Source organism: Epinephelus fuscoguttatus, linkage group LG1 (assembly GCF_011397635.1).
Source record: "Epinephelus fuscoguttatus linkage group LG1, E.fuscoguttatus.final_Chr_v1".
Taxonomy (NCBI): Eukaryota; Metazoa; Chordata; class Actinopteri; order Perciformes; family Serranidae; genus Epinephelus; species Epinephelus fuscoguttatus.
Window position 1 is genome coordinate 29,779,887 of NC_064752.1, and position 24,431 is coordinate 29,804,317.

The window sequence follows — 24,431 nt, forward strand, 5'->3', positions numbered from 1 at the left end:
TGCCAAACCTCAACAGCAGGGGCTAGTCTTGAGCTTCCCTAGCTAGGGTAGCAATGGAGTTCAAATCCACAAAAGTGAAAGTCTTAGGGAAAATAGAGAATTTAATAGTTCATGGACAGATTAATTTGCTTTCACCACAAATGCTGCAGAGAGAAAGTACCAAATAATCATACATAGCCCACTGCAGAGTAGCCACCTAGTGGTAAAACATTTTTGAATGCTCACTTACACCTTTTCAATGTCAGTAGGCTAATTTAGACCAAATAGGCTTAAATATGTTTTGTGGCTCCTGGCAGATTTTTAGAAATTATTTTTGGTCAAAAATGTCTATTGATAGTAACAGTTGTCAACCCCTGGTATAGGCTATTGTGTACCATACAGGTGACAAATTTAAGTGGTCAAAATTCAGGCAAATCCCCATTCAGTTTAAGATTCCCAAATCCCAAAGTTTTCAGTTTGTAAATCTTTGCTATTTTTGTGATTATTAGAGGGCTGTGCATTTATAACCTTGTATGTGACTGGTACACCTGTCCATACAAGCCAAACAAACCTAGCATTGCTGCATGTGCCCGCTCAGTTACCCTCCTGACCAGCGGGGACGCTGTAGACACATAGAGCGTTTTCCATAAACCGTCAGCCATCTGCCGCAGTCAGTTAGCTAGCTCCAGCGGGAATGGAAAATGGAGGACTGACCGAAGAGCGAGGGCATATCATCGACATTTCTAGCGTGTAGGTGGGTAGAGTACACCAATTAAATATTGTAGCAATGTTAGTGTAGTTTTCATTTATGTGGAATACGTCCGTGTCTCGGCTTTGTTGCTACTGCAGGAGTTGTCCTACTGAAGGTATTGAAGGCGGTGCTGAATATGATGCGCCTGACGACGGTTGTAACGTTAACGTGTGTACAGCTAAACTAAGCTATTCATTTTGAACCTGTACATTCGCCATGTTTCGTTTGACAAGGCTCTTTCTACAGAACAAATATATCCAGTAGCTCGGTTTTGTGCAGTAACGGTATGTGCTTTTTGAATGTTAGCAAATGCTAAACAGCTACAGGTTGAGTGTGCCGCTAGCTTGCTCATGCCCGTGGTGGCTAATAGCGTTAGCCGTGGTTGCTAGCTACACGTTTTGCAACGCTTAGTTCCTCGTTGTGAGACGTAACGACAAACGAAAGGAACGAAGAGGCAAAACATGCAGTGGCGTGTCTAACGACATTCTGTGATTTGTTGGATGTGCCCCACCCAATAATGCAGCATAAGTTGTGCCACTTACGGTTTAGGATTGCTAACGGTAGATTGAGTCGTGGTTTGGCAAAATGTTGGCTATGCGGCCATCATTGGATGTGTAGGGTGTGCAGGAGGTGAGTTTATATGTTGTCGTACTTTGCTGTCTGATATCGTCAATATTGTCGGACTTGTTTCATACATATTCATAGGTAACGTTTGCAAGATCACGTGTGATAACGATGCGTGATTGTGATCTAACAATATTTAGGCTATATTATGCGCACCAAGGCCCCGTGCAGCCTCCCTCGTTCGGTGCAAGGCAGCAGCTACTGGACCTTAAATCGTCGTCTGCAAACATAGCATCAGTGTGTCGACATGCCATTTCGCTCAACCTGTGCTTGTTAGAAAGACTATTTTATCGCTGTAGTGTTAAATCTAATCTTCGTCCCGAGCCCCTCCCACCTCTCATGGCAACAGTTTTCCTGCCATTCACGTGGCACAGTGTCGTGACCACGGGTACACGGAGGAATCCTCTTAAATCACTTTCAGTGTTTGGTGTTTTTTTTTTTTTTAACTGTTGGCGGTGTAAAAGCAAGGCTCATTAATGCCCAAATTTTAATCAGATATGATTATAATGGATGCATTTTGATATAATCATATACAATTGCTTTCATCCATTATAATATTTCGATAAGTCACCAGAGAATTGTACATTTACTGTCACTTGTCAACATACTGTTCACTTAGTTACATTTGGTTCTTTTATTTATTTGCAGTTACTATAAATAACGCAACTCATTGTTAACTCATTAAGTCGACATTCAGTTTTGTTTGGATATTTTTTGTTGATCATATAAAGATCAAACTTTGAATAGTTGTGAAACGGATACCAGTTAGTAAATATCTTCAGTTTCAAGAAAATTAGCATGATGTGGTGTTGTTATTTGTATTCACTAAACAAGGCTTCACTGTTGCAGCCAAATCAGAGAACTTTGACCCTAACTTGTGTTTTTCTCGTCCTGGCAGATCCTTTAACCTTGTACCAAGACTGATGATTGCTGGTGCAAGGCCTTTGTTTTGTTTGAAGAACAACTCTGTCACTCATCACTGCTGAACTGCAGGTACAGATATTGGCTTTTTTCATTATGTGCCCTTCAAGTAATGATTAGTAGGTTTGGCTCTTAGTTACAACAGTTTCTAGTTGTAATTTTCTTTAAGACTTAATAGAAATAATTCACCAGTAATAATTTATTAGTAGTGTTTGGCTGAAGTAAATTTGGTTTTGGACTTGTTATTTAACATTAATAAATTACGGATTTCTGGTTCTCGTCCTAATTTTTGCATATAACTTCCAATTTTTTCAAACGGCAAACATTAACTGTGATTTTAACATCCATGATTTGAAGTTGAAAATGTAGAATTTAAATTGCAATATTCTACAAAAGCGGTTATTTAACAGTATTATACAGCCTTACATGGCAGCATTTGACTATAGTGGGTATGCACGTGATGTTAGTACCACAGTCAGTTCCCCCGACTTGCCACACTCAGCATCTGTCCTCATGCATTTGCATGAAAAGTACTGCTAAATATAAAACAACTGTGTAGTCTAATTTGCAACTCAACCAGTTAATGCATTTTACATTTTGAAGGCTGCAGATGGTGAATCAGGTAGCCTAAATATTTTTCCAAACCTGACCACAGACAATCAGAATGGCCTTCAGTGTCCTTGAGAATTTAATTAAGTTGGACACAGTTGGACGAAGCATGCTTTTCATGGTTGATGACATACATGTATGGTATGCTGTATATTTGTGTCAGGAAACTCACCTACATTTCAGTGTCTTGTGCAGTCTGACCAATACTGCATTGTTGAGGCCAACACTGCAATCTGATAATATATGTTTATGTTCATTATTCGCCTATTATTATTATTATTATTATTATTGTTATTGTTATTTTTTTTTTTTTCAACATACATATGACTAAAACAATCACAGTACTGATCCCTTTATTTTTTAAAAATAAGAATTTATGAACAATAAGCATAATACGCAGGACATTTTACATATAAAAAATCAACTTGTCAGTGGTCTCTGATGGATAAACTGTGTACCGAAAATACTGTTTCCAAAGTAACTGAACCTTAGTTTGGCATTTCTGCCCTGCAGTTTCTTGTTATGTATCAGGTGACATATACACTGATAAAATATATCTGCAATAAGCTAGTATTCACTGATATAATGTTTAGGAGATTTATTTACTGATGGCCTTCATGCTTTCAGGATGTGAGTTTGTGTTGAGATAGTGTGTGATGGTATTGGTATCATGCGAAAAAGTGACGTCATTGCATGCCCTCAGTAGAGTTGACATTTAAAAGGTGTTTTGAGATAGTACTGTATGGTGCAAATAAACTGTAAGTGTTTATAATTGTAACACTATTTTGGAGCTAGTATGTAATAGAAACTGTCATAGAAAAGGAATGACATTTGCATTCAGTCATTCTGTTTCTATGTATAGAACAATCCCAGCCCTCCTTAATTATTAAAAACGTGGATGCCCTTAGGGCTGGGCGATATGGAGAAGATCTATAACAGTTTCCTCTGTATCAGTATTACAGCGATGCCGGTGGGTTGACTATTGGTGCTTTCAGGAAATATTTACACAATGAGATGTTTATTAAATAATTATTAGTAATTTGGATAAAATCACTAAGTTGGTAAAGAGCAGTCTTATGTTAAGAAAATTACATCACTTTATTGCAGTGAAGCCTTAAAAACCAGGAAAAGACGACACTTAAAATACTAGTGTCCAAAATATAAAATGATATCTAGTCTCATACATGATATCGATATATTGCCCAGCCCTAGCAGCTTACAGTATGTGCCATATTATGAAATGAAAAGAGTGACTCATAGCTGGTCTCTTGTGTTCTTCTCTTAACTGTAGACATTCTGTTTGAAAGTAGTGATTGACTCCATCATCTATGGAGGAGAATGTGAGCCCTGAGCTCTCTCTAGCTCCTGAGCCAGAGCAGAGCCAGGACCGCATGGATAGCTGCTCTCAAGGTACCTTGGCTGAGCTTCTTTTCCCCTCATAATAAAGGGGTGGGGATGTTTTAGTAATACTGGGCACAATTGGGGTGTCAGGTTCTATGATTTGTCAATGATATTAAATTTGGGTGAAAATGTAGGGTAAGTACAGGTAATATGCAATTAATTCATTTTCATATCTGTTTTGGTTTATATGTATGTTTGATCACAAAACAATCAGTAGTGTCTTGGCTATGTTGTTTTGTTGGTGGTTGCATGCAATGTTGTTTTTGCCCACAGTCTTTGATTGTTTGTTCACAGGTTTTGGAGACGGGGATACAGAGCAGAAAGAACAGTTTCATACTGAGAGCGAGAATGCGGCCAAAGAGACACTAGAGGAGCCGGACAAGTCTTTCAGGGCCAACAGTGAAGTAAAGAAGACTTGGGCTTTCCGACGGTCCACTGTTGCAAAGAGAGAGATGCCAGTGGAGGCAGCAACAGACGGCTCTGAAAACCGCTGTCCTGTACGGCGCAGTGGCAGGCAGTCTAAGCGAACTGACAAACTAGAGGAATTCCTCTTGACTGCCAAGAGAGGGTCAAGAAAGAGCGCCCCTCCTAGTCTGGAAAGCGGTGACCCTCCCTCCCAAACCCCAACTGATGCAGAGACTGCCTCAGAGGCCAGCTTTGATGGTAACGCTGACACCAAGGCTGCGGAGGACAAGGTAGAATCCCCAGAGAGGAAGACAAGAAGTAGTGCAAGGAAGCAGACCCAGAGGAGAGGTCGAGGTGGCAGACAGACACGGGGAAGCAGTGGAGTGACAGTCAAAGATGAGGGAAGCTCTGACAATGAGGAGGATAGCAAAGACGCCACCAAGGCGGACCAGTTACCAGATAAAGATGAGGAGAAAGAAGATGGAAAGGGTGATGCCATTCCTGAAGATGGAGGGAGCACTAATGCAGCACAGCCTCAGCCAGAGCAGGACTCTGAGAGGAAAGAGGTTGTTGAGGAGAAGAACCAACATGGAGATGAAAATGACAAAGTGAATGATAAAGAGTCTGATGAGGATAGCAAAGACAAACCCGCAGCGGGGTTGGTGAAACGTGGACCAATAAGAACCTATGTCAACAAAAAGAGGGCAGCCAATAAGAACACTACCCCTGTTAAAGGTCCTGCTCCTGCCATCAAGACCCCCACTGTTGTCAAGAGGGAGATCAAGCCCAAAGCCGCCCAAGCTGCTGGAATGACACGCATGGCACAGGCACAACAGGCCGATGATGATGAGAATGACTCTTCAATGTCTTCATCTTCTTCTTCGTCATCATCATCATCCATTGATTCTGATGAGGGAGGTTATGACCCCAATGCACTTTACTGCATCTGTCGGCAGAAACACAACAAAAGGTACTTGTTATGTTTTTATTTGTTATTGCTGTAGTTGTGATCATAATGACTGCATTTAAAGTATTAATAATGAAGTACATTGTATGTTTAATGAACTTGTTACCATTTGATCTTTATTGTACTTTTTTTTATTTTAGAAAAATAGTAATAACACCAGTAGATTGTCTTAAAATTGTTAACACTTAAACATTTTGCAGAATGTTTGAACACCATTTGACAGCCTGGCTCTTCCAGAGGGTTTTGTTTCATAACAGATTAATTATTTGCATGTGAACATGGGAAGCATGCACTTTAGATATTACAAAAAATGAAAGAATAATAATAATAATAATAATAATAATAAAGAGCTTGTTGTTAGATGCGATAAGTTATATAAACCACGTTACATTCTCACTTAATTACTCTTGGCAAAAGTCTGACCCTCTTGATGCGATGTGTTCAGTCTACTTGGTCCAATTCCAAAAAAAAAAAAATCTATTTGGACTTTGAGGGAAAAATACTTTTTTTTCTTCATATATATTTTGTATATTATTTCCATCCTTTCATCATGGATGGGTGGCTCTCAATTTAGCCACTTCCTTGTGACAGTCTTTTTACCTGCTGCTAGAAGTCTTTGCTCCAGTTTGTAATCCCGGATAATCCAATCTTCAATTGAGATGTCAATCTTGTACACAGGATTACATCTAAAAGGAATGTCTACTATCAAATATATTTCCCATAAGTTTATGTTCTGTCAGTAGGGCACAATATCTTCAATACACTTTAAACTCTGCATATTTAAGTTTTATGTTATGAAACTCGAGTTGTCGGGCTCATAGCTACAGCCACTGTCTAATCCCATGTTCATTTGTGTTGATGCACTACTCCATGAGTCTTCAGCAGGTTTTCCCCTGCGGGGTTCATAGAGTTACTGCAGGGGGGCTGCCAAATCATTGTTTGATGTTTTGTTGTTGTTTTTTTCTTTTCAAAACTTAAAATCTGTTTGAAAATACACATTAACATGAATCAGACTAATTATTGGCAAAGATAAATCAGCCTGTTTGCAAAGAAAAACAACCCATTTAATTTACAGTACACGACACTGATGATAGGCTGTTACCCATGAATCATTGTCAATGAATCCATAATATATAAATCAGTAAATCTGTCAGTAATTATTGTTTTAATTGCATAGTATTGAATGCACCATATATAAGTATGTTAATAAATGGCACTTAAGACTGACCTTAACGTTACTGTGGGCCCAGTTTAATATGCAGCTCAGTTGTGTATATGTGGTGTGGGGTCCCTGCTCTGTCTGTCTTTCAGCTGCTCTACTCAAAAGTATGAGGAAAGCCAGCGTTTTTGTTGAGCACTGCTTTGAAGAAATGTGGCACTATAAATATTCTGTGCTTATTAGGTTCATGATCTGCTGTGACCGCTGCGAGGAGTGGTTCCATGGAGATTGTGTTGGCATTACTGAGGCCCGCGGGCGCCTGATGGAGAGAAATGGGGAAGACTACATCTGTCCTAATTGCACCGCTAAGAAAAACCAGGTGGTCAGACCTGCCACGTCTGTCCTCTCTGCAAGCACAGATATTGGGAAACCCAAAGCTCTGACTTCTGCTCACGCTGTTCTTGCTATGACGTCTGCTGAGAAAACCAACACCAGTGGGCCAGACGTCAGTCAGCCGGCTGCTCAGGCTTTGGCGGCACCTCCGCCCTCCACCACTGGAACAGAGGACATGGGCATCAAAGGCAGGATAGAAAAAGCTACTAATCCAACTGGGAAAAAGAAGATAAAGATCTTTCAGCCGGTAGGTTACAACTGGTATCAACTTAAAGGCTTTGAATTACTGTGTTAGTATTGTTTGGTTTGCTGTGCCTGTTGTTCTGTCCTTCATAGCGCATGTCAAGTGTTGTCCTGATAATCTTAATGTCAAAGTTTTTATGATGCCATGGTTAAATATTTAATGCTGTCAGCAACACACAGCTGAAGTCAGTTTCACCACAGTCACTGTCAAAGGTCTTAAATGTGTGATTGAAATGTAAAGTAATTATTAATCCCCCAATCTGTCATTTAGAGCAGTGGTTCTCAAACTTTCTTCAATAATGCCCCCCCCCCTTTGAAATAATTTTTTCAACCAACTACCCTGCAAAACACTTTTGGTAGGAAAAAAATGTCTGTATAAAGAGATACAAAACAGCTGTGTCATCAGTGTTGGATTTACTTAACGAGAACCTGAGACACTGAAATGCTAAATTTCAAATGTTTAGAATCATCACTAAATTAAGGGCAAACAGATTTTTGGTCACCGTGCAATAACACTATGACTGCACTGTAGTTGCATTGGACCATGCCTTTTTGAAAAGTTGCACGGAATAATGCATTATTTATGATTATTTAAGGAATTATGCATTACATTTCTAAACTAACTTAAAAAAAAAACTCTCTCACCCCCTGCACTACCCCAGACTACCTCTAGGGGCAGTGTACCCCCATTTGAGAAGCACTGATTTAGAGTACGGTGCTGTATGACTCGAGCTGTTTTGAGTCTGCAGTGGTGATGTTACTGCATTAGTGAAAGCAGATTATGGCCCAAAAAGAAGAGGCCAGGGGCTCCAGACTCTAAATCAGTATACAAACAAATAGTTAAAGGCATGGCGATGGCATGAGGAAGCCCACCACTACTTAAACTGATCGTCAAAATATAGTACACACTTTTTAAAATCACTGTTGTTAGCAATACAATTAATAGTAAAATCATTAAGTTGGCATTGTGACACTGTGACACTATGCAAAATGACATCAGTCTTCATTAGCCGTTAATTTTTATATTGTACTGACTTGGAGCAGACCGTACAGCAGCCAGCCCAAGCCCAAGCAGCCCCGTCAGTGCCAACCATGGAAAAGAAGGCAGCATCCACAGCAGAGCAGAAAGCACTACCGGACACGGAGCAGAAAGTGGCGTCAAACGTGGAGGTGAATACAACACCAACAGTGGAGGTTTCAGAGGAGAAGGCCGGGCAGAAGGCTGAGGAGGAGTCTTCCCTTCCCAAATGTATCGGGCCTGGCTGTGAGAATAATGCCCAGCCAGACTCTGTGTACTGTGGCAACGACTGTATCCTAAGGCATGCTGCTGCGGCCATGAAGTCCATCACTGATGTCAAAGATCCCAAGCAGAAGGACAAGGCCAAGGCTCAGAAAACCAAGTCTACACCAAAGGTAACTTGGGCCACTTGAAATGTTGCCTTTTGCCTGTCCTTAAAGAAAACATGTTCTTACCTTTTCTATTTAATTAGAGAAGCTGTGCAGGGTTGCAGACATAATATTCTAGCTATAGCAATGCAAAGCACTTTCTCAGAAGTTGTGTATGACTGCTTAACAATCTTTGTCATTGTAATGTCAATATTAGACTTTTGATCTTATGTCCCATTTGAGAAATTATCTCCTAAATTGTGTTTTGAATAGGATGAAGAATGTTTGGGTCATTGTTAGCGTGGCTGGGTACGAGTACTTTTCTATCCTGTCTCCGTTGTTTCATTGTTGATTAGCAATACAGAAAACTAACATCCATGTGTATCTATCAATCACGACATAATATTTTCACACCCAAGTGTTATTACAGTCATGTTTGGGATTTAAAAATAATATAAAAATCCCATTTGAGGTTTGTCTCGCCAAGGTTCCTCTTATGGCTGCACCCTCTGCAATAATATGATGTTACAAGAGGTCATATCTTAGCCTGACTAAAATGCTTTAGAAGTCTTTGCTGTTATTCTAAAATACTGCTTAGAAGTGAGATTGCTAACGAAATGGTTACTGGCAGTTGCTACTTTGTGATGTCATAATGTCTTGATGTTAAAATGCCTGTCTTACGAAGTAAATTTAGTGGGTTAACAACCCAGGTTTCATCTTCACAAAGGCTGTTTCATAAAACAAAACTGACTCACATTTCACAGGGTCAGATCACAAAATGGACCTGCAGTGGAGCAGGTTAAGTTCTATGGATAAGTTAAAAATAAACATGGAGTCTGACTGCTGACCAGTCAGCTCATGGCAGCAATCATCCTCACTGGATCATGAGTACACTGAATGCTAATTAGAGTATATGAAGGTGTTGAGTAATGTATGTAGGGGCCCACATTGCTTTGCTTCACAAGCTAAGTTATTGTCAGTGATAACATAGTATGTTGTTGTCCACTAATGCTACTGATGTGGCCCAGTTCCAGAGTATATGTTGTGACTTCATAGGTGAAAACTGTTTTCTAGATGCAGTGCCATGAGTTGTGTAAGTAAATAATTTTCCCAATGCGCCTTAAGAATGGTGGGAGATAAGTCTGTTTTATTTAACAAAAGGGGTATCGAAAGGAATATGGCTCCTAACATCTAATCTATACAATGTTTTGGTAACTATACGCTGGAAAATATCAACAGTGTCTTACTGTCTTTTAATAACAAGTATTCTTACCTTTACCTTACTTTGTATAGTTTAATGTTGTCCCTGTGCCCCTAATATTACCCTAATTTTGCCTCTGCAATAACATAATAACCCAGCAGGAGTCAGCAGTCCTGCTCTTGACTGAGCAGTTGTTACAAACCCTGCCTTTTTCATCTGTATTCAAAGCTAAAATAAAAAATCCTATGGTCTTATTACTTCAAAAAACCAAATGGACTTTTATGAGATTGCATCTTAAAAGCATGCATTGCAGTCTTATTATTTTAAGTGCAGTGTACATTCAGGGAAACTATCTTCCAATCAGTCAGCTTTTTCCTAATTTATATGCACTGTTTTGATTTCGGCTCTGTTAGAATCTGTACTGCATTTTGCTCTTATTCATGGTTGCGCTAGTTCGTCGCCTCTGTCTCCCCAAGGGCGTGGCTTTGGAGCACAGTAGAGGAGAGACAGGAAGTAGACATTACTTGACAGTACTTGAGTTGACAACAACTTAAAGTACAATAAAAGCAAATTACAGAAAACTAAAGATGGGTGGACTGATGTTAAACAAGTGTGAATAATACATGTAATTTGTTAAGCTATGATGAGCCACTAGGCCAACTCTAACAGTGTAAAATGCCCAAGGGTGAAGCTAACTCTATAAAAATAATATCAATGCTGCCCATCTGCTTAAACTTGAGGAATTACTGCTGATGATGAGCTTGCTTTGTGATTACAGGTCCCTGAAGGCAATGTCTGAAATTAACTTTTTAGCTCGCTTGCATAGACCAGTAAATTGGACCTGCCAAGAATAATTTGGTACCGTGTACATTTTTCATTGAAATGTATCCAAGTTTACAGAAGCTTAGATGCTACATGCAGGGCAGTGTAAAATGCTGCCAATGGAGAGCCTGGTGTTTAAGAAACACTGTTAATTTCGTTTGTACTGGACTCTGTACACTGTTCAGTGGCTACTGAGGACAGAAACTGAGAGCAGGCAGGTTAAAGACCGTAAGGGTCAATTATTGTTTACCATGGACAGATTTCCCTGGCATTTGGCACTACATCATAGAGGGAATCTATTTTTAAAAGCCAACATGGCTCAAGTCAAACTGTTCTGTATTTTGACCGTAATGATTTCAAACAATGCTCGCTGAGTGCTGCAACTAAAAGACCTGACTGTGTTTGTGTCCTCCTGTCCACACAGAGGAGCGTCGCTGGTGGGAAGAGGACGCAGAAGAAGACCCAGGAGGAGTCGGACAGCGAGGAAGACTACAGTCCTGATCCAGATGAGGACAGCGAAGACGAGCATGCTGAGGAACACCCGCCCCCGCCGGCCACTGCGTCCTGGTCCAGCGACCATAATTACATTGCAGTAACACCAGAAAAGACTACACCCATATCACCAACAGTGTTAAACAAAAAGTGTATGTATCTCTTTGAAGGTCTTGGGCTGTTGTTGAAACCACGTTGTTATGTTTTCATTATAAATGGTGCTAAACGTAATTTAGAAACGATCCTGACATATGGGGACAAACATAAGCGCTCTGGAGATGAACTCCCCTGTGTGCTAGACTTAAAATTATCTGCAAAGTGTTGTGATTTTGATAATGTGAAGGTTTTGTTAATGAAATGTCAGCAGCTGTGAAAAAGGTAAGTGCTATTTGTGGCTTTGGGTAAGTATTCAATAATCCAGAACATTTTTATTCTTTAAAGGGGCGCTCCACAGGTTGCACTCAAGATCATTTTATCAGGTGCCTAAGCATGTTGGCACAATTTTATAAAGTCTTCTGTGGCTGTGATCTCAGTTTGGGAGACTTTAAATTCCTAACAGAAAGCCTGCGTTATAAACTAAAGGCAGGAGTTTGGAAAATGTAGTAACTCACCAGGCAGGAAGGGTTTGACAAATGATGTTTAGGTATTCTGGGAAAGGCTCCAGCTTTTTCCTTTTTTGGATCTTTACCCTTGCCATAGACTAAAGGTCAGGATACCTCAGCCTCAGTCAAATTGGACTATTCCTTTTTAATATGACTTTCATGAGTCCCTCCACTTTTAAAAGTGCAACACTCAATTGCTGGAGTTCCTCTTTTGAGTCCCTCATTTAAAATGCAGAGCTGTACGTGAAAACCTATAAAAGATCATGTGGTAGAGATAAAAGCAAGGCAGTAATATCTTATGCTTCACCATGAGGTGTATGGATGTGATGAATGGATTGGTGCATGTGTGTATGTTTGGAGTGTGATCTTTAAATTACCTGCTCAAGTCTCTCCACTTCCTGGGTTCATCACCTCAGCTGTTGCCCCATATAAAAGGTTCTTTCCTCCCTTTCTCCAGCAGGTAGGTGTCTCCGAATTCTCCTATGTTAACGTGGATCAATGAAGTTACTGTAGCTCATATTCAGCTGTTAAGCACAACTTTGTGTTTGATCAACCATCAATGTTGTGGGTAACGGGCTGACTTGAATTTTTTTGATTTCATATTGAATATGTTGCATTACCTCTCGTGGGAAACTGGCTTTGAAATAAAAGGTGATATAACAGATTTTAGGATGGCTTGATTGATTATGTAAGCAGTGTTGGCTTGCTGTAGGATACCTTGACCAGTTCAGTTCAAACAAATACATACTGATGAATCTACACACTGCGGAGACGTGAAGCCCAAGAGAACCCCAGATGGTGAATGGCTGCAGAAGAAGGAAGCTCTGCCACAGAGATTGGACCACCTGGAGATACTGCAGTGAAGTTCAGACGGCTCATAGCAGAAGAAAGAAGCTCAAGACCTGGGCCTCACGCTGAGTCAGAAGAGGAAGACCCATGCTCAAGTTTTTCCACACACATTTTGCACCTGATGAGATCTGATATATATATTGAGAGGAACATTTGTTGCCATGAAATGTGGACAGTTTGTTTCACCTCTCCTTTATAAGGGGTCACTGAAGGCACCATGAGGATCTTAACTGATGAGTTAGCAAATGTTAACTTTTAGTACATGCATCTTCTCAGGTCAGGAGATCAGTATGACCACTGATTGTTGTGTGATTAAGAGAAACAGGAAGTCTGGCTCACTGATTTGTTCTTTCATAGCTCATATTTTGCTGAGTGATATTTTTGTATGACAGTCTATTATTTTGAGGAGATGGTTGACTGGTTGCTTTGGGACTCTACTGTTGCTCTGCACAATATTGTGGTTTTTATATTTAAGTGGGTGTATAGTTTGTGTAAACTAATGCAGCTTTAACATGCAACTTGGACATAGATGATGCACTAGCACATGCAGATGACATTTTGAAAAGTGTTATGTCAAGTGTGTATTGTCATTTTAGTCTTGCTGCCACTTGGTTGATAATTCTCTTCACATAGTCTGATGTGAATAGTGGTTCAAGAAATGTATTACTCACCTCCACCTGAATGATTAATTCAAATGAGAGAGCCATCAACAAGACTTGGGTTAAGATGCTTTGTGGGTCAGAGCTCATTGCTTTGTCAGCTGGTTATAGTATTAGTGGTCAGGGTCCACAGCTGAGCTCATGAGCTGCATGAACACTGTGAGAATAAGTAGGTTATAAACTTATTTCTATATCATTTCTTTTTATTCTGATCACCATATCCCATGTGAGCAGGAGCATTCATGCTTTGGTGGCAGTGAAACAACATTTTAGCCAGTGGGTAATGGGTTGATGCTGTTTGTCTCTCACATTCAAGTGAGGGACCCTGGTAGTTGTAGTCCTGTCTCCTCAGTCACTGCTGATAGGAGGTTTACAGTAATACTGTACACAAGATAAGTCACTGGAGTCTTGTGCAAACTCTTGCTGAGGTGGAGAGGCAGAGAGATAGATTGTAGGTCATCAGTTCCCTCTCTCCTGTTGAGATCTGTGGGTGCAGAGAATCAAGGTTGTCTGAAGGAGGAATACAAAGACCACTGCCACTAAATAATATTTGGGATGAACATACTTCTCTCTCAAATGACACTGCATGAACTGCACAATGTATCTGCCATCCACTGCTACAAATAAAGAGGGCTTTTTAACTGCCCAGTGGTCAACTTTGTGTTTATTTCAGAATGTTTAGTGCAATATGTCCAGTGTACAAACAAGAAAAAATGTGAATTACATTTATTTTTTTGATTGAACAAGAGAGGGATTCATTGTAGATTTTACCATTTTATATCACTTTTAAGGGGTAAAGCTGACAATAGTCCTCTCAAAACAATGTGGAGCTTTTCCAGTCGTATGAATGTGGTCTAAATTATCAATGTAAAATGATTTTCTGCAGTGCTGGTTAAATACTGTCCCACTACATGCTGTATCTGCTGACAATGTAATGATGGCATGTTTTTAAAATGTCTGATCTTTTTCTTGGTTTCCAGCCCCTTCTAAAGAAGAGAAGCAAAGTGAGAAGGAACAGAAAGAGAAAGAACCAACCCCGACTCCTGAGAAACCATCCCTGGCGTCCACAACACCAGTCAAAGGAAAGAAGAAGTCCCCGGCCACTAAAGGGTCCAAGGTTTCCCCAAGGGGCAGGAAGCCTTCCGCTCAGTCTCCCAGCTCAAAGATGTCCAAGAAAGCTACGATACCTCAGAGTAAAACCACTACAAAGTCCAAGAAACCAGGTCCGAAGCCCGTCCCTACCCCGTCTCCCTTTCCCCCAGGTCCGATCCACGTCACAGGAGCGCTGAGGGTCACCAAGTCCAACTTTACCATTCCTAAGAAGCAGCCACAACAAAAGGATTCTCCATCCCATAGCAAGTCATCCCCGTCCTCCAGAGTCCCATCATCTCCTGTTTCCTCAGCTCCACCCACTCACTCCCCATCCTCCAGACCCCCACATCCAGCTGCGTCGGTGCCCCCTGCGTCCCCCATGCCACCGCCACCCAACAACCAGATGCGAACAAACATCCGCCGCTCGCTGACAGACATCCTCTATAAGAGGTAAGAGGCATACTAAACCTAGTTCAGAAATATTTCTCTTGTTAGACTATCTGTAAATCTTTTGCTGAGCACCTTCACACATCAAACACCAATATTTGTTGTGTCTCTTGCCACCAGGGTGAGCGACAGTGATGATTTGAAAATGACTGAGAGCGAGGTGGCAAGGCTGTCAGTTGCCATTGAAAAGGAAATGTTCAACCTTTGCCTTAGCACTGACAGCAAGTACAAGAACAAGTACAGGTCCCTCATGTTCAACCTGAAAGATCCTAAAAACAAAGTGAGTCAACATACACATTTATGCATTTATATTTTCAGTCAAGTACACATCTTGAAATGCCTAAAGCCTGAAAAGCTTTGGTCTTTATGATTCTCTTGACGTCCCTCATGTTGATGTTAAACAACTGTGTGGTATGTTTGTCTCAGGGCTTGTTCTACAGGGTGGTGGGTGGCGAGGTTAGTCCCTTCAGACTGGTGAGACTAAGTGCTGAAGAGTTGCTTTCCAAAGAGATATCTGAGTGGAAGAAGCCAGATGCTCCTGAGGTAAATAATACTTTCCTTTAACTAAACACTAAGCACAGGTCACCTTGATAGGAGTTTGGAATTAAACTGAATATGGTCATCTTCTGCAGGCCCAGTCTCCCAGTTCAAGGGCCCATTTGGGGCATTCCAGACTGGGCAACAGGCATGACTCTAGCTCACATAGTATGGATATGGAGGATGCTCCACCAACATCTGATGGAGATGTATGTATCTCTGCCACCACTTCATCTGCTCGCATGGCTTCTGCTGCAGTAAGTGGTGGCATGCTGTCTTTCTTAAGCTTTCACACTTTGATTTTCACCTTTGCATGGGGCGCTTAGTACCAGGATATTTCAGATTATTGAAGATATTAGTCATCTTGCCAACTGTCCTGTTTTTCAGTGCTTTTTCTTTGTTTCTGAAGCTTTTTCTTTCCAAATCATTGTTGAGCAGTAAACCTACTTGCATCTACCTTGCACAATACGCAGTGTTGTACATCTTAATAATGAAGAATTACAGGTGTTACGTGGATTATTATCATCTGTTCCAGTTCAACTAAGATTTAATCGTGTTCTCTGTCCTCAGGACCAAGATGACTCCACTCCTTCAGCTTCGGCTCAGTCCTCTGCTGCGGAGGGGAACACTGGCAGCAGCATGCCAGACATTTTCAGCAACATGCTCAAAGACACCACTGCTGAACACAGGACTCATCTGTTTGACCTTAACTGTAAAATATGCACAGGTAATTGAGAGGGTGACATGGAAGTGTCAGGGTAACATTTATCTAGTGAATTAGATAAGCATGATTTGTTTTACTACAGATAATTTTAATATTGAGTCTTGCCCTTTAGGTCAGAAGACAGAAGATGAGCCTGCAGCTAAGAAAGCCAAACTGGCCAAGAAGCCTGAAACTAAACCTCCGAGACAGGAGCTGCATTCATCCAGGTCAGGGGACGTCTCCCCTGTCAGCCAAACACAGGTCCCCGCAGCTTACCAGCCCCAGGACCCTGTAGCCTACCAACACGCAGTCCTTCCATCCCACCAGTCTAACATGGAACCAGCTGTCACAGAACCACAGCCGCAGCTTGACCTCAATATGATGGTACCTCCAGTCCAGGCCCCTGCAACCATTGCCCCAACTGTGTCTTCTGTCAGCATCACCCGTAGAGACCCACGCATGGCCAGGCACAGCTCAGGTGTGACCGTCACCCACACTACTCCAGACAAACCCATCAACAACTCATCAGAGCCGCTACCAGCTCCTGTTAGTGCTGCAGTGGAGGTTGCACCCAAGGCACCGCTGCCAATGCCCCCAGCTCCACCGTCTTCAGTAGCTGTTTCCAAACTAGGGAAAACAAGGTGCTCTATCTCATCACACTTTTATGAAGGGTTTTGTGATGCACTAACATTTGTTAGCAATGTGTATCTGTATGGTGTGCTAAAATTGCATGAGGAACTATATCTAAAATTCTGTTTTAAACAGGATTGGTGGTGCTACAGTGGAGTATGATGGGCAGTGTCAGTGTTATATTCCTACACAGTATAGCCCCTTTTACATTCATAGAATAGTACAGGCATGAGATTATGATTTTGTGTTTTCTCTAAAAGACTGTTTTGTTTTTACAGTACATCTGACCCTCCTCTTGAGGGAGAGACAGCAATCTTCCTCCATGGTCAAGAGAAGATTTGGAAAGGATTAATTAACATGCAGTCTGTGGCCAAGTTTGTTACCAAAGCTTATCTGGTGTCTGGATCCTTTGAGCACCTGAAGGAGGTTAGCAGTTAGACTGATGATTAATTGCAAACAATATTGAATGCAAAACCCTTGGAGAGGGTCAGCAAGATCGTCATACTTAGTGTTGTCAATGTTTTGCAGGATTTGCCAGACACCATTCATGTTGGGGGACGGATATCTCCAAGCACAGTGTGGGACTATGTTGGAAAACTGAAAACCTCACTCTCCAAGGTTTGTTTGGAGAGAAATTTCATTGTATAAAAGTGCTTAACATTTTTATTTTAAGGTCTGGCATCACTTAAATACTCTCTTTTGCTCTGTCTGTGTTTGCAGGAACTGTGTCTGATCCGTTTCCACCCAGCAACAGAGGAAGAAGATGTGGCATATGTCTCTCTCTTCTCTTACTTTAGCAGCAGGAAACGATTTGGTGTGGTGGCTAACAACAATCGGCGAATCAAAGACCTCTATCTCATCCCACTGGGCTCAAAGGACCCATTACCCTCCAAACTCTTACCGTTTGATGGGCCAGGTAAGCATTTACAGGGTTACACAAATATACCTTTGCAGTGACGTGAATGTAATTGTTTTTATTTTAATTTTTATGCTGTTACATTTTTTATACCCATGGTGAGTATATTTAGTGTCATCTTTGTCTTTGGACTCAGGTTGAAATGAGAGCATGTTGATTCATGGGTTTGTACTGTAGGGGGCACTCACACTCCTTGTTGAGTCTCCCTCAGAAAACACCTCTCTGCATGTAACAGCTGCTGTGTTCTCTGCTGTGTATCTGACTTTGTACCCTACATTTCTAATAAAGGAAGTTTGCATCGCAGGTTGGTGCCATCTGAGTCCAGTCTCAGCCTGTTGTTTCTTAAGACTTGGCTCCTACATAAACAGAGTTGAACAACTGTGTAATCAATAAATCGCTATTCATTAGGTTGTCAGCCATTTCATGCCATGCTAGTGTTTATGGTTTATGGTGCAGCATTGGGATTAAGCAGGAAATGTTCTTAATGTGTCCTCCTAAATGAAGAATCAGCACTTGGTTTAAACTTTGCCATCAGTAGTTGTACAACAATGTTAACAGTACCCACGTTGCTATTGCAGCTCTGGTAAGTACAGTGGTTGTACACCTCAGAGGGTCTGTCTGCTCCTTATGTAGTGCCTCAGACATTTTCTTTTCTTAATTGAGTAGCCTCATAAAGATAAAACTACACTTTTTGATCTCCAACATCAAATTTCAGTAGGGGCTAATGTATGCACCTTTCTGTGGATTAATCAAAGTTATATTATAAGTTACAATTGGTTTCAGTCTTTTGCAGTCATTTTTTAGGAATGTTTGGGTGCAGTCTAGCGATTTCAGTCAATAATTTAGAGGGATTGTGATTCATTTTAACTCTTGGCTGTATCCTATAGAAGCGTAATGCACCACTTGAAATATTTGCCCTGTTTTTCTGAATTAATGAGATTATCTCAAAATTATGAGAAAAGGTTTAATGGGGAAAAATCTGCTCTTGTTTGAATTTAATTAATGATGATATGATGATGATAATCTTGTTAATTCTTGCCTAAGAATTAACAAGATTACATTTGTTTTCAACAAAATAATCTTATTCAGAGAAACAAGCAGATTTTTTCTTCATTACATTTTTTCTCAAAATTTTGGAATAATCTGAAAAACAATTGAAAAGACAATTGATTTTTTTTTTTCATAAGTGAACACATTACACATTCGCAATATCTGTCAGGGCATCTACAAAAAAAAACAAAAAACAAAAACACTTCAAAGTTACAAGCCTCCTGATTACAGATGTTTCTCTGCAGCTGGTACTCATTTACCCATGTCAGCAAGTTTTTTTTACTTCAGGTTTTTTAATTCACCACCAGGTACAATGACAACTGACTGAAATATAAAATTGCATATTTCTACTATTGTCATTTGTCGTATCAAAGGAAACACTGGAGAAAGTTGTGAGACTTTTTGTGCTACTCATTTTGTATCTTTGTGGGGAAAGTCAGAAATACTGAGTTTAATACAAAAAAATGATAGTTTCTTTTATGAAATTGTGTCTGTTATTCCACACGCACGTTTTCTAAGATTCTTGTTTCGTCTATCTTGCAGGGCTTGAACCAGCTCGTCCTAACCTGCTCTTGGGGCTGCTGATCTGCCAGAAGGACAGAAAGCGAGCTGCTGCTCCGTTGGAAACTGTGGAAAAAAGGTCCAAGACTGAAACTAAAGATGCTGACGACACTGGCCTTCCAAAACCATCTCCTTTAGTCAGAGCAGAAAGAAGTACACGACAGAGTCTTGAAGTCCCCTTTAGCACAACTCCTCCAGGGTCACCTCCACCCAGCTCTGAGAGCTCAAGCAGCACAGTGGCCACCTCCTCAGTCCTTTCCTTCTTGTCTTCTGTCAAGTCTACAGCCACATCCACTACCACAGGCAAGGACTCCCCATCCTCATCGAGCTCTGTTGCTTCCTCTGCAGCAACTGCCACTCCTCTTCAGACCATTCTCAACACTCTCTTTGGGAAGAAAAAGCATGACTCAGAAGCTTCCAACTCCCCGTCTGATCAAGGCGGGGAACACTCCCTCCCACCCCCTATGATGCTTGACCCCATTGTGCAGCAGTTTTCTAAGGAGAAACAGTTGGAGGAAGATGAAGATGACAGACCGTACGACCCGGAAGAAGAGTATGACCCCAGTAGGGGCTACAATGTGCCTAAGAAGCCCGTTGAGTTAGTAAGCAAACCTGAAGTCTCTAAGCAGCCTGAGGTGGCAGCAAATGAAGGAGATGATGTAGCATATGACCCAGAGGATGACTCAATTTTTGATGATGTCAGAACTGTAGTACCAAGTCAAACTAAGGTTGCAACTGACCCTTTGACTGATCCACAGAAGATATTGGAGAGCCTTAAACAGATTGGAGAGCAGACATTCCAGAAACAGGGAGAACAGCAAATATCATCTACAGGGACACCTGTTACCTTATCAGCACTTCCAGACACACTCTTAACTCAACCTACCAAATCCCTTTTAGCCAATACTCAGCTACTGCAGCTTGGCAAAAAGGTTGAGGAACTAGTGAAGTCTTCATCGGTTGCTCCCTTGATCAACCAAAGGAGAGATCCCCGACAGAGCAGGGATCCTCGCCAGGCTGCGGCTGGCTGGAAACAGACTGATGAACCTGAGGAACAAGAAGAGACATCTGCTCCATTGGCAGATTCTACTCCTGTCTCACAACCTGTGGTTCACGAGCCTGAGCTGTCTAATGTAACTGAACTCCCAGACTCCTCACAAGGCCCAGAGATACCACTGCCTCACGAGGAGGTGAAAAGAGAAACACTACCCTTCATGGAGTCGAGTGAGGCGGAGGTGGCAATTCCATTATTAGGGGAGGAGGTGGAACCTGATATGGAGGTCAACTATATGGATGAGAAAGAAGTGAAAACTGAGGAAGCTGAGCCAATCAAGGCAGAAACAGAAATGGACAAGTACAGTATTTGGCCAAATGCTGCCAGTATTTTAAAAGCTGGTGAGGACTCAGAGTATGAAGAGAATAGCCAGGATGCACCTACCACAAGTTATTATAATGAGCCTGCACACACCTCCACGATAACTTCGACAATCCCAGTACTCACACAGAGCTCAGCAATGGTTGACACTCTCCGCTCACTTGAGTCCCATCACATGCCACATCACATGTCAGCGTCAAGCTTCGACAGCGAGTACAGATCTCCAGCTGACATTCCCCCACCATCCAACTTCCCCCCGCCTCATCCGATGCAGGGACAGAACCTGATAATTAGGCCTCCGCCGATGTCTATGCCACCACCCATCCAGGGTCTTCCTCCAATGTCAGGTCCCCCTCCTATGCAGGGACCCCCTCCACCCATCCATGTTCCTCCCCCTGTGCGTGGTCCTCTCCCTATGCAGGGTGACAGTAGCCAGCAATATGGTCCACCTCCGACTGCATACCCTCCCTATCAGAATCAGTGGCCAGGCACCCAGCCACCATCACAGCAGCAGCAACCTCCTCCTGGACCACCACCTCAGAATATCATGCCACTTCGAGGACCACCACCACCATTCCCTCCAATAACCCAGAGGGGCCCTACTCCTCAAATGTTTGATCCTTCTGTTCCCCCACAGTACGCTGGACAGCAAGGCCTCCCTCCAGGCCTTCCCCCACCTCCTACCTTTGATGGACAGAGCAGTTTACCTCCACCAAGATTCACTGGTCCTCCTCCACCATTTAATTTTCCTGCAAACAGAGGTCCTCCTCCACCTTTTACAGGGCCACCTCCCAGTCACTTTGAAAACAGACTCCCACCTCCATCCCACTTCCCAGGCCCCAGAGGTCCTCCGCCATCTCAGTATGGTGACCATGGGACTCAACCTCCACTAGACCAATCTCGAGGCCCTGCAGAACAGTATATCAAAGAAAGTTCTAGCTCTTTTAAACTAAATGTGGACCAGATTCCAAACACTATCCATATTTTTAAAGACAATCAGGGTCCTCCATCAGGTCCAGCATACCGGGGACCTCCACCTAACCAGTATGAGGACAGAAGAGGCCCACCTTCTAGCAGCGAGATGAGCGGACAGCACTACAGTCCACATAACCAATATGGGAGCTCCAGACCACACTCATCACCACCACATCGAGGATCTTTTGATGAGCACCGAGGTCCTCCCCCGCAGGAGGGTAGACCCCACCCTTCTCAGCGTTTTGGAGGATCAGAACGGTACCGCTTAGACAGGCACTCTGATGAGGCTAGACCTGTTCGCCATAGCGGGCCTTTACTACCGACACCTTCAGAGGCTCCCATAGGCCCTCCAAGTCGCATGGGAGCCCACAGTCCCGACATGCACCGGGACGACCCCTGGCGCCGCCACTCTCCTGAAATGAGAAGGAGGAGCACCACCAGTCGAGAAGACTCAGAACCTCGCATCGGAGATCGTTTGAGCCGCTTTGAAGGAGGGCACAGAGAACCTCTTCCTGGTCCTGTACCAACCTCTGAAGAGAGACAGAGGGAGCTGTCTGAGGACCGCCGGAGGGAAAGAGAGCGGGAAGTCTCCCACACCGGCAGGCCATCATGGGACAGGAGCCAGGGCAAGCGGTGGAGCAGAGAGCGAGAGTGGGATAGAGCCAGAGAAAAGGACCGTGATCTCGAGCGCAGCCGAGAAAGAGATCCAGAGCGTGGCCGAGAAAGAGATCCGGAGCGTGGCAGAGAAAGAGATCCAGAGCGTGGCAGAGAAAGAGATCCAGAGCGTAGCCGAGAAAAAGACCGGGATCCAGAGCGTAGCCGAGAAAAAGACCGGGATCCAGAGCGTAGCCGAGAAAAAGACCGGGATCCAGAGCGTAGTCGAGAAAGAGAACGGGATCCGGAGCGTGGCCGAGAAAGAGACCGCAGCAGAGGGAGGGAGAGTGAGAGGCACAAGGAGACAGAGGGAGAGCGACACAGGGATCAAGACACAGACAAAAGGAGAGACCGGGAGAGAGACAGAGCCAGGGATTCTGACAGGAGAGACTACGACCGCGACAGAGGGAGAAACCGTGATCGAGAGCGTGAACGTGACCGTGAGCGAGACCGAGACAGGAGACGGGACAGATCCCGAAGCAGGGAACGAGACCGGGACAGAGACCGTGGGAAAGACCGGGGCAGAGACCGAGACAGGGAGAGGGAGAGAGATAGAGACAGGGACAAAGACAGGGATCGTCGGGACAGGAGCAGAAGCAGAGACAAGAAAGAGGAGAAAAAGGACAGTAAACATGATGCATCCAAGGAAAGTGATAAAACTGCAGAAAGTGGCAAGAACATGTCCTAGTCTCTGTTTTATGGACATGACATTATGGTTTGAAGGACACTTCAATCTTTGAACGGTTGAAATCCAGTTGTATCACTGTAAATGTAGAGCAGTATTTCGTTAAATTTCCACAGTTGTGTTCGTACTAGAAAAAAAGTTTGACAATGTTTGTATTCTTTTTGTCACTTAAAGGTTTCTAACTTTGTTTTATTACATTTGAAAACAAAAAAAAACAACTGAAGGCCATCTAAGTTGCTTGTGTACCAGATGTATTAAGTGGGCTACTGAGTCCTATGACATGTACCTTTCTCCTCTCTAAGCAGTCTTTTTTTTTTTTTTTAAGAAAACAATAATGTAACTGAGTAACACACCATTTGCAATATGTAAATATGAATGTATTTGTGTATATACTGATGTTTTTAATCATACTTTTCTAAGTAGAGAAAATAAAAGCCATATATCTGAGATGGATAATGTGAAAGTTAAGGAATCATTGTTTACACACAAATGTGTGTTTATATGTCCAGCAGCATTGAACTTAAACGCTCCAGTTATCTACGGTAATACATCCCATCAATGGTTGTTAATGAAATGTTCTGATTTTGTTTCAGCTCAACCAATTAAACCTGTTTGATGACTTATGTGTCTCTCTGTTATCAATACTTGTTTTTTAAAAATAGAGTAAAAGGTCAGTTGAAGGTCCAGCGTGCAGAATTTAGTAGCATTTAGCTGTGATGTTGCAGAACTGAAAGCTCTCCTGTGTGCCAAGCGTGTAGGAGAACTACGGTGGCTGACGTGAAAACAAACTACGTCACATTAACTGCTTCAGAAAAACAAATTGGTGAAATGCCACATCACAGTGAAGGTTATCTATAAAAGACTACTGTAACAATTTCATTACATGCAACAAAGTTCCATGACTTTTCCAGGCCTGGAAAATGTAATGTGAAATTCCAGGCCTTTCCAGGTCTTCTGTGACAGTGGAAACCCTGCCCTTAAAGTCTTGGACCCAAAGTAATGTGAATTTACCTGCGATTTAGTAATACAAGAGTAATTCTGGATGAAATACAGTCATAGGACAGCCTGTTTAATGAATGTGACTTAGGCTGTTGCAGCACTTCCTAAATAATTACCTCAACAGAGGTCAACACTTAATCTCACACACAACTCGGGGAAAACAGTTCCTCTTTCTAAACCAGTAGTTCTCTTAACTGCAGCTAGACAATAACACAACTCCAAAAACAGCTGATAGTAAAATCTACATTTTCAGTAATGATAAAGCCTTAAAATGCAACACTACCAGTACAGAACCACTACTTGACATTATCTTTTTGTCATAATCCATGCAAAAAGGTCACTTA

The 24,431-nt window shown here is 42.2% G+C and overlaps 1 protein-coding gene across 7 annotated transcripts; it reads left to right on the forward strand.

Moving 5' to 3' along the window:
• Nucleotides 1-611: 611 nt before the first annotated feature.
• dido1 (death inducer-obliterator 1) lies at nt 612-23,711 on the forward strand. 7 transcript variants are annotated; one of them, XM_049561198.1, is made up of 17 exons: nt 612-733; nt 2,253-2,347; nt 4,176-4,294; nt 4,580-5,660; nt 7,060-7,456; nt 8,497-8,865; nt 11,286-11,505; nt 14,444-15,005; nt 15,123-15,282; nt 15,429-15,545; nt 15,635-15,796; nt 16,110-16,266; nt 16,376-16,883; nt 17,151-17,298; nt 17,401-17,490; nt 17,593-17,788; nt 19,382-23,711. In XM_049561198.1, the coding sequence occupies exons 3-17, from the start codon at nt 4,213-4,215 to the stop codon at nt 23,089-23,091; spliced, it is 7,959 nt and encodes a 2,652-aa protein (XP_049417155.1). In that variant the 5' UTR covers nt 612-733; nt 2,253-2,347; nt 4,176-4,212; the 3' UTR covers nt 23,092-23,711. The 7 variants fall into 7 exon arrangements, with proteins under 7 accessions (XP_049417155.1, XP_049417366.1, XP_049417436.1 ...); XM_049561409.1 differs by having other exon boundaries at nt 15,635-15,748; XM_049561277.1 differs by having other exon boundaries at nt 625-729.
• Nucleotides 23,712-24,431: the final 720 nt, after the last annotated feature.

Excerpts from the sequence above, each read along its gene's own strand:
- dido1 (XM_049561198.1), top strand. The coding sequence starts at position 4,213 with ATGGAGGAGAATGTGAGCCCTGAGCTCTCTCTAGCTCCTGAGCCAGAG. Across the intron at positions 7,457-8,496 it reads AGATAAAGATCTTTCAGCCG|ACCGTACAGCAGCCAGCCCA; the intron begins GTAGGTTACAAC and ends GACTTGGAGCAG. Across the intron at positions 17,491-17,592 it reads TGAAAACCTCACTCTCCAAG|GAACTGTGTCTGATCCGTTT; the intron begins GTTTGTTTGGAG and ends CTGTGTTTGCAG.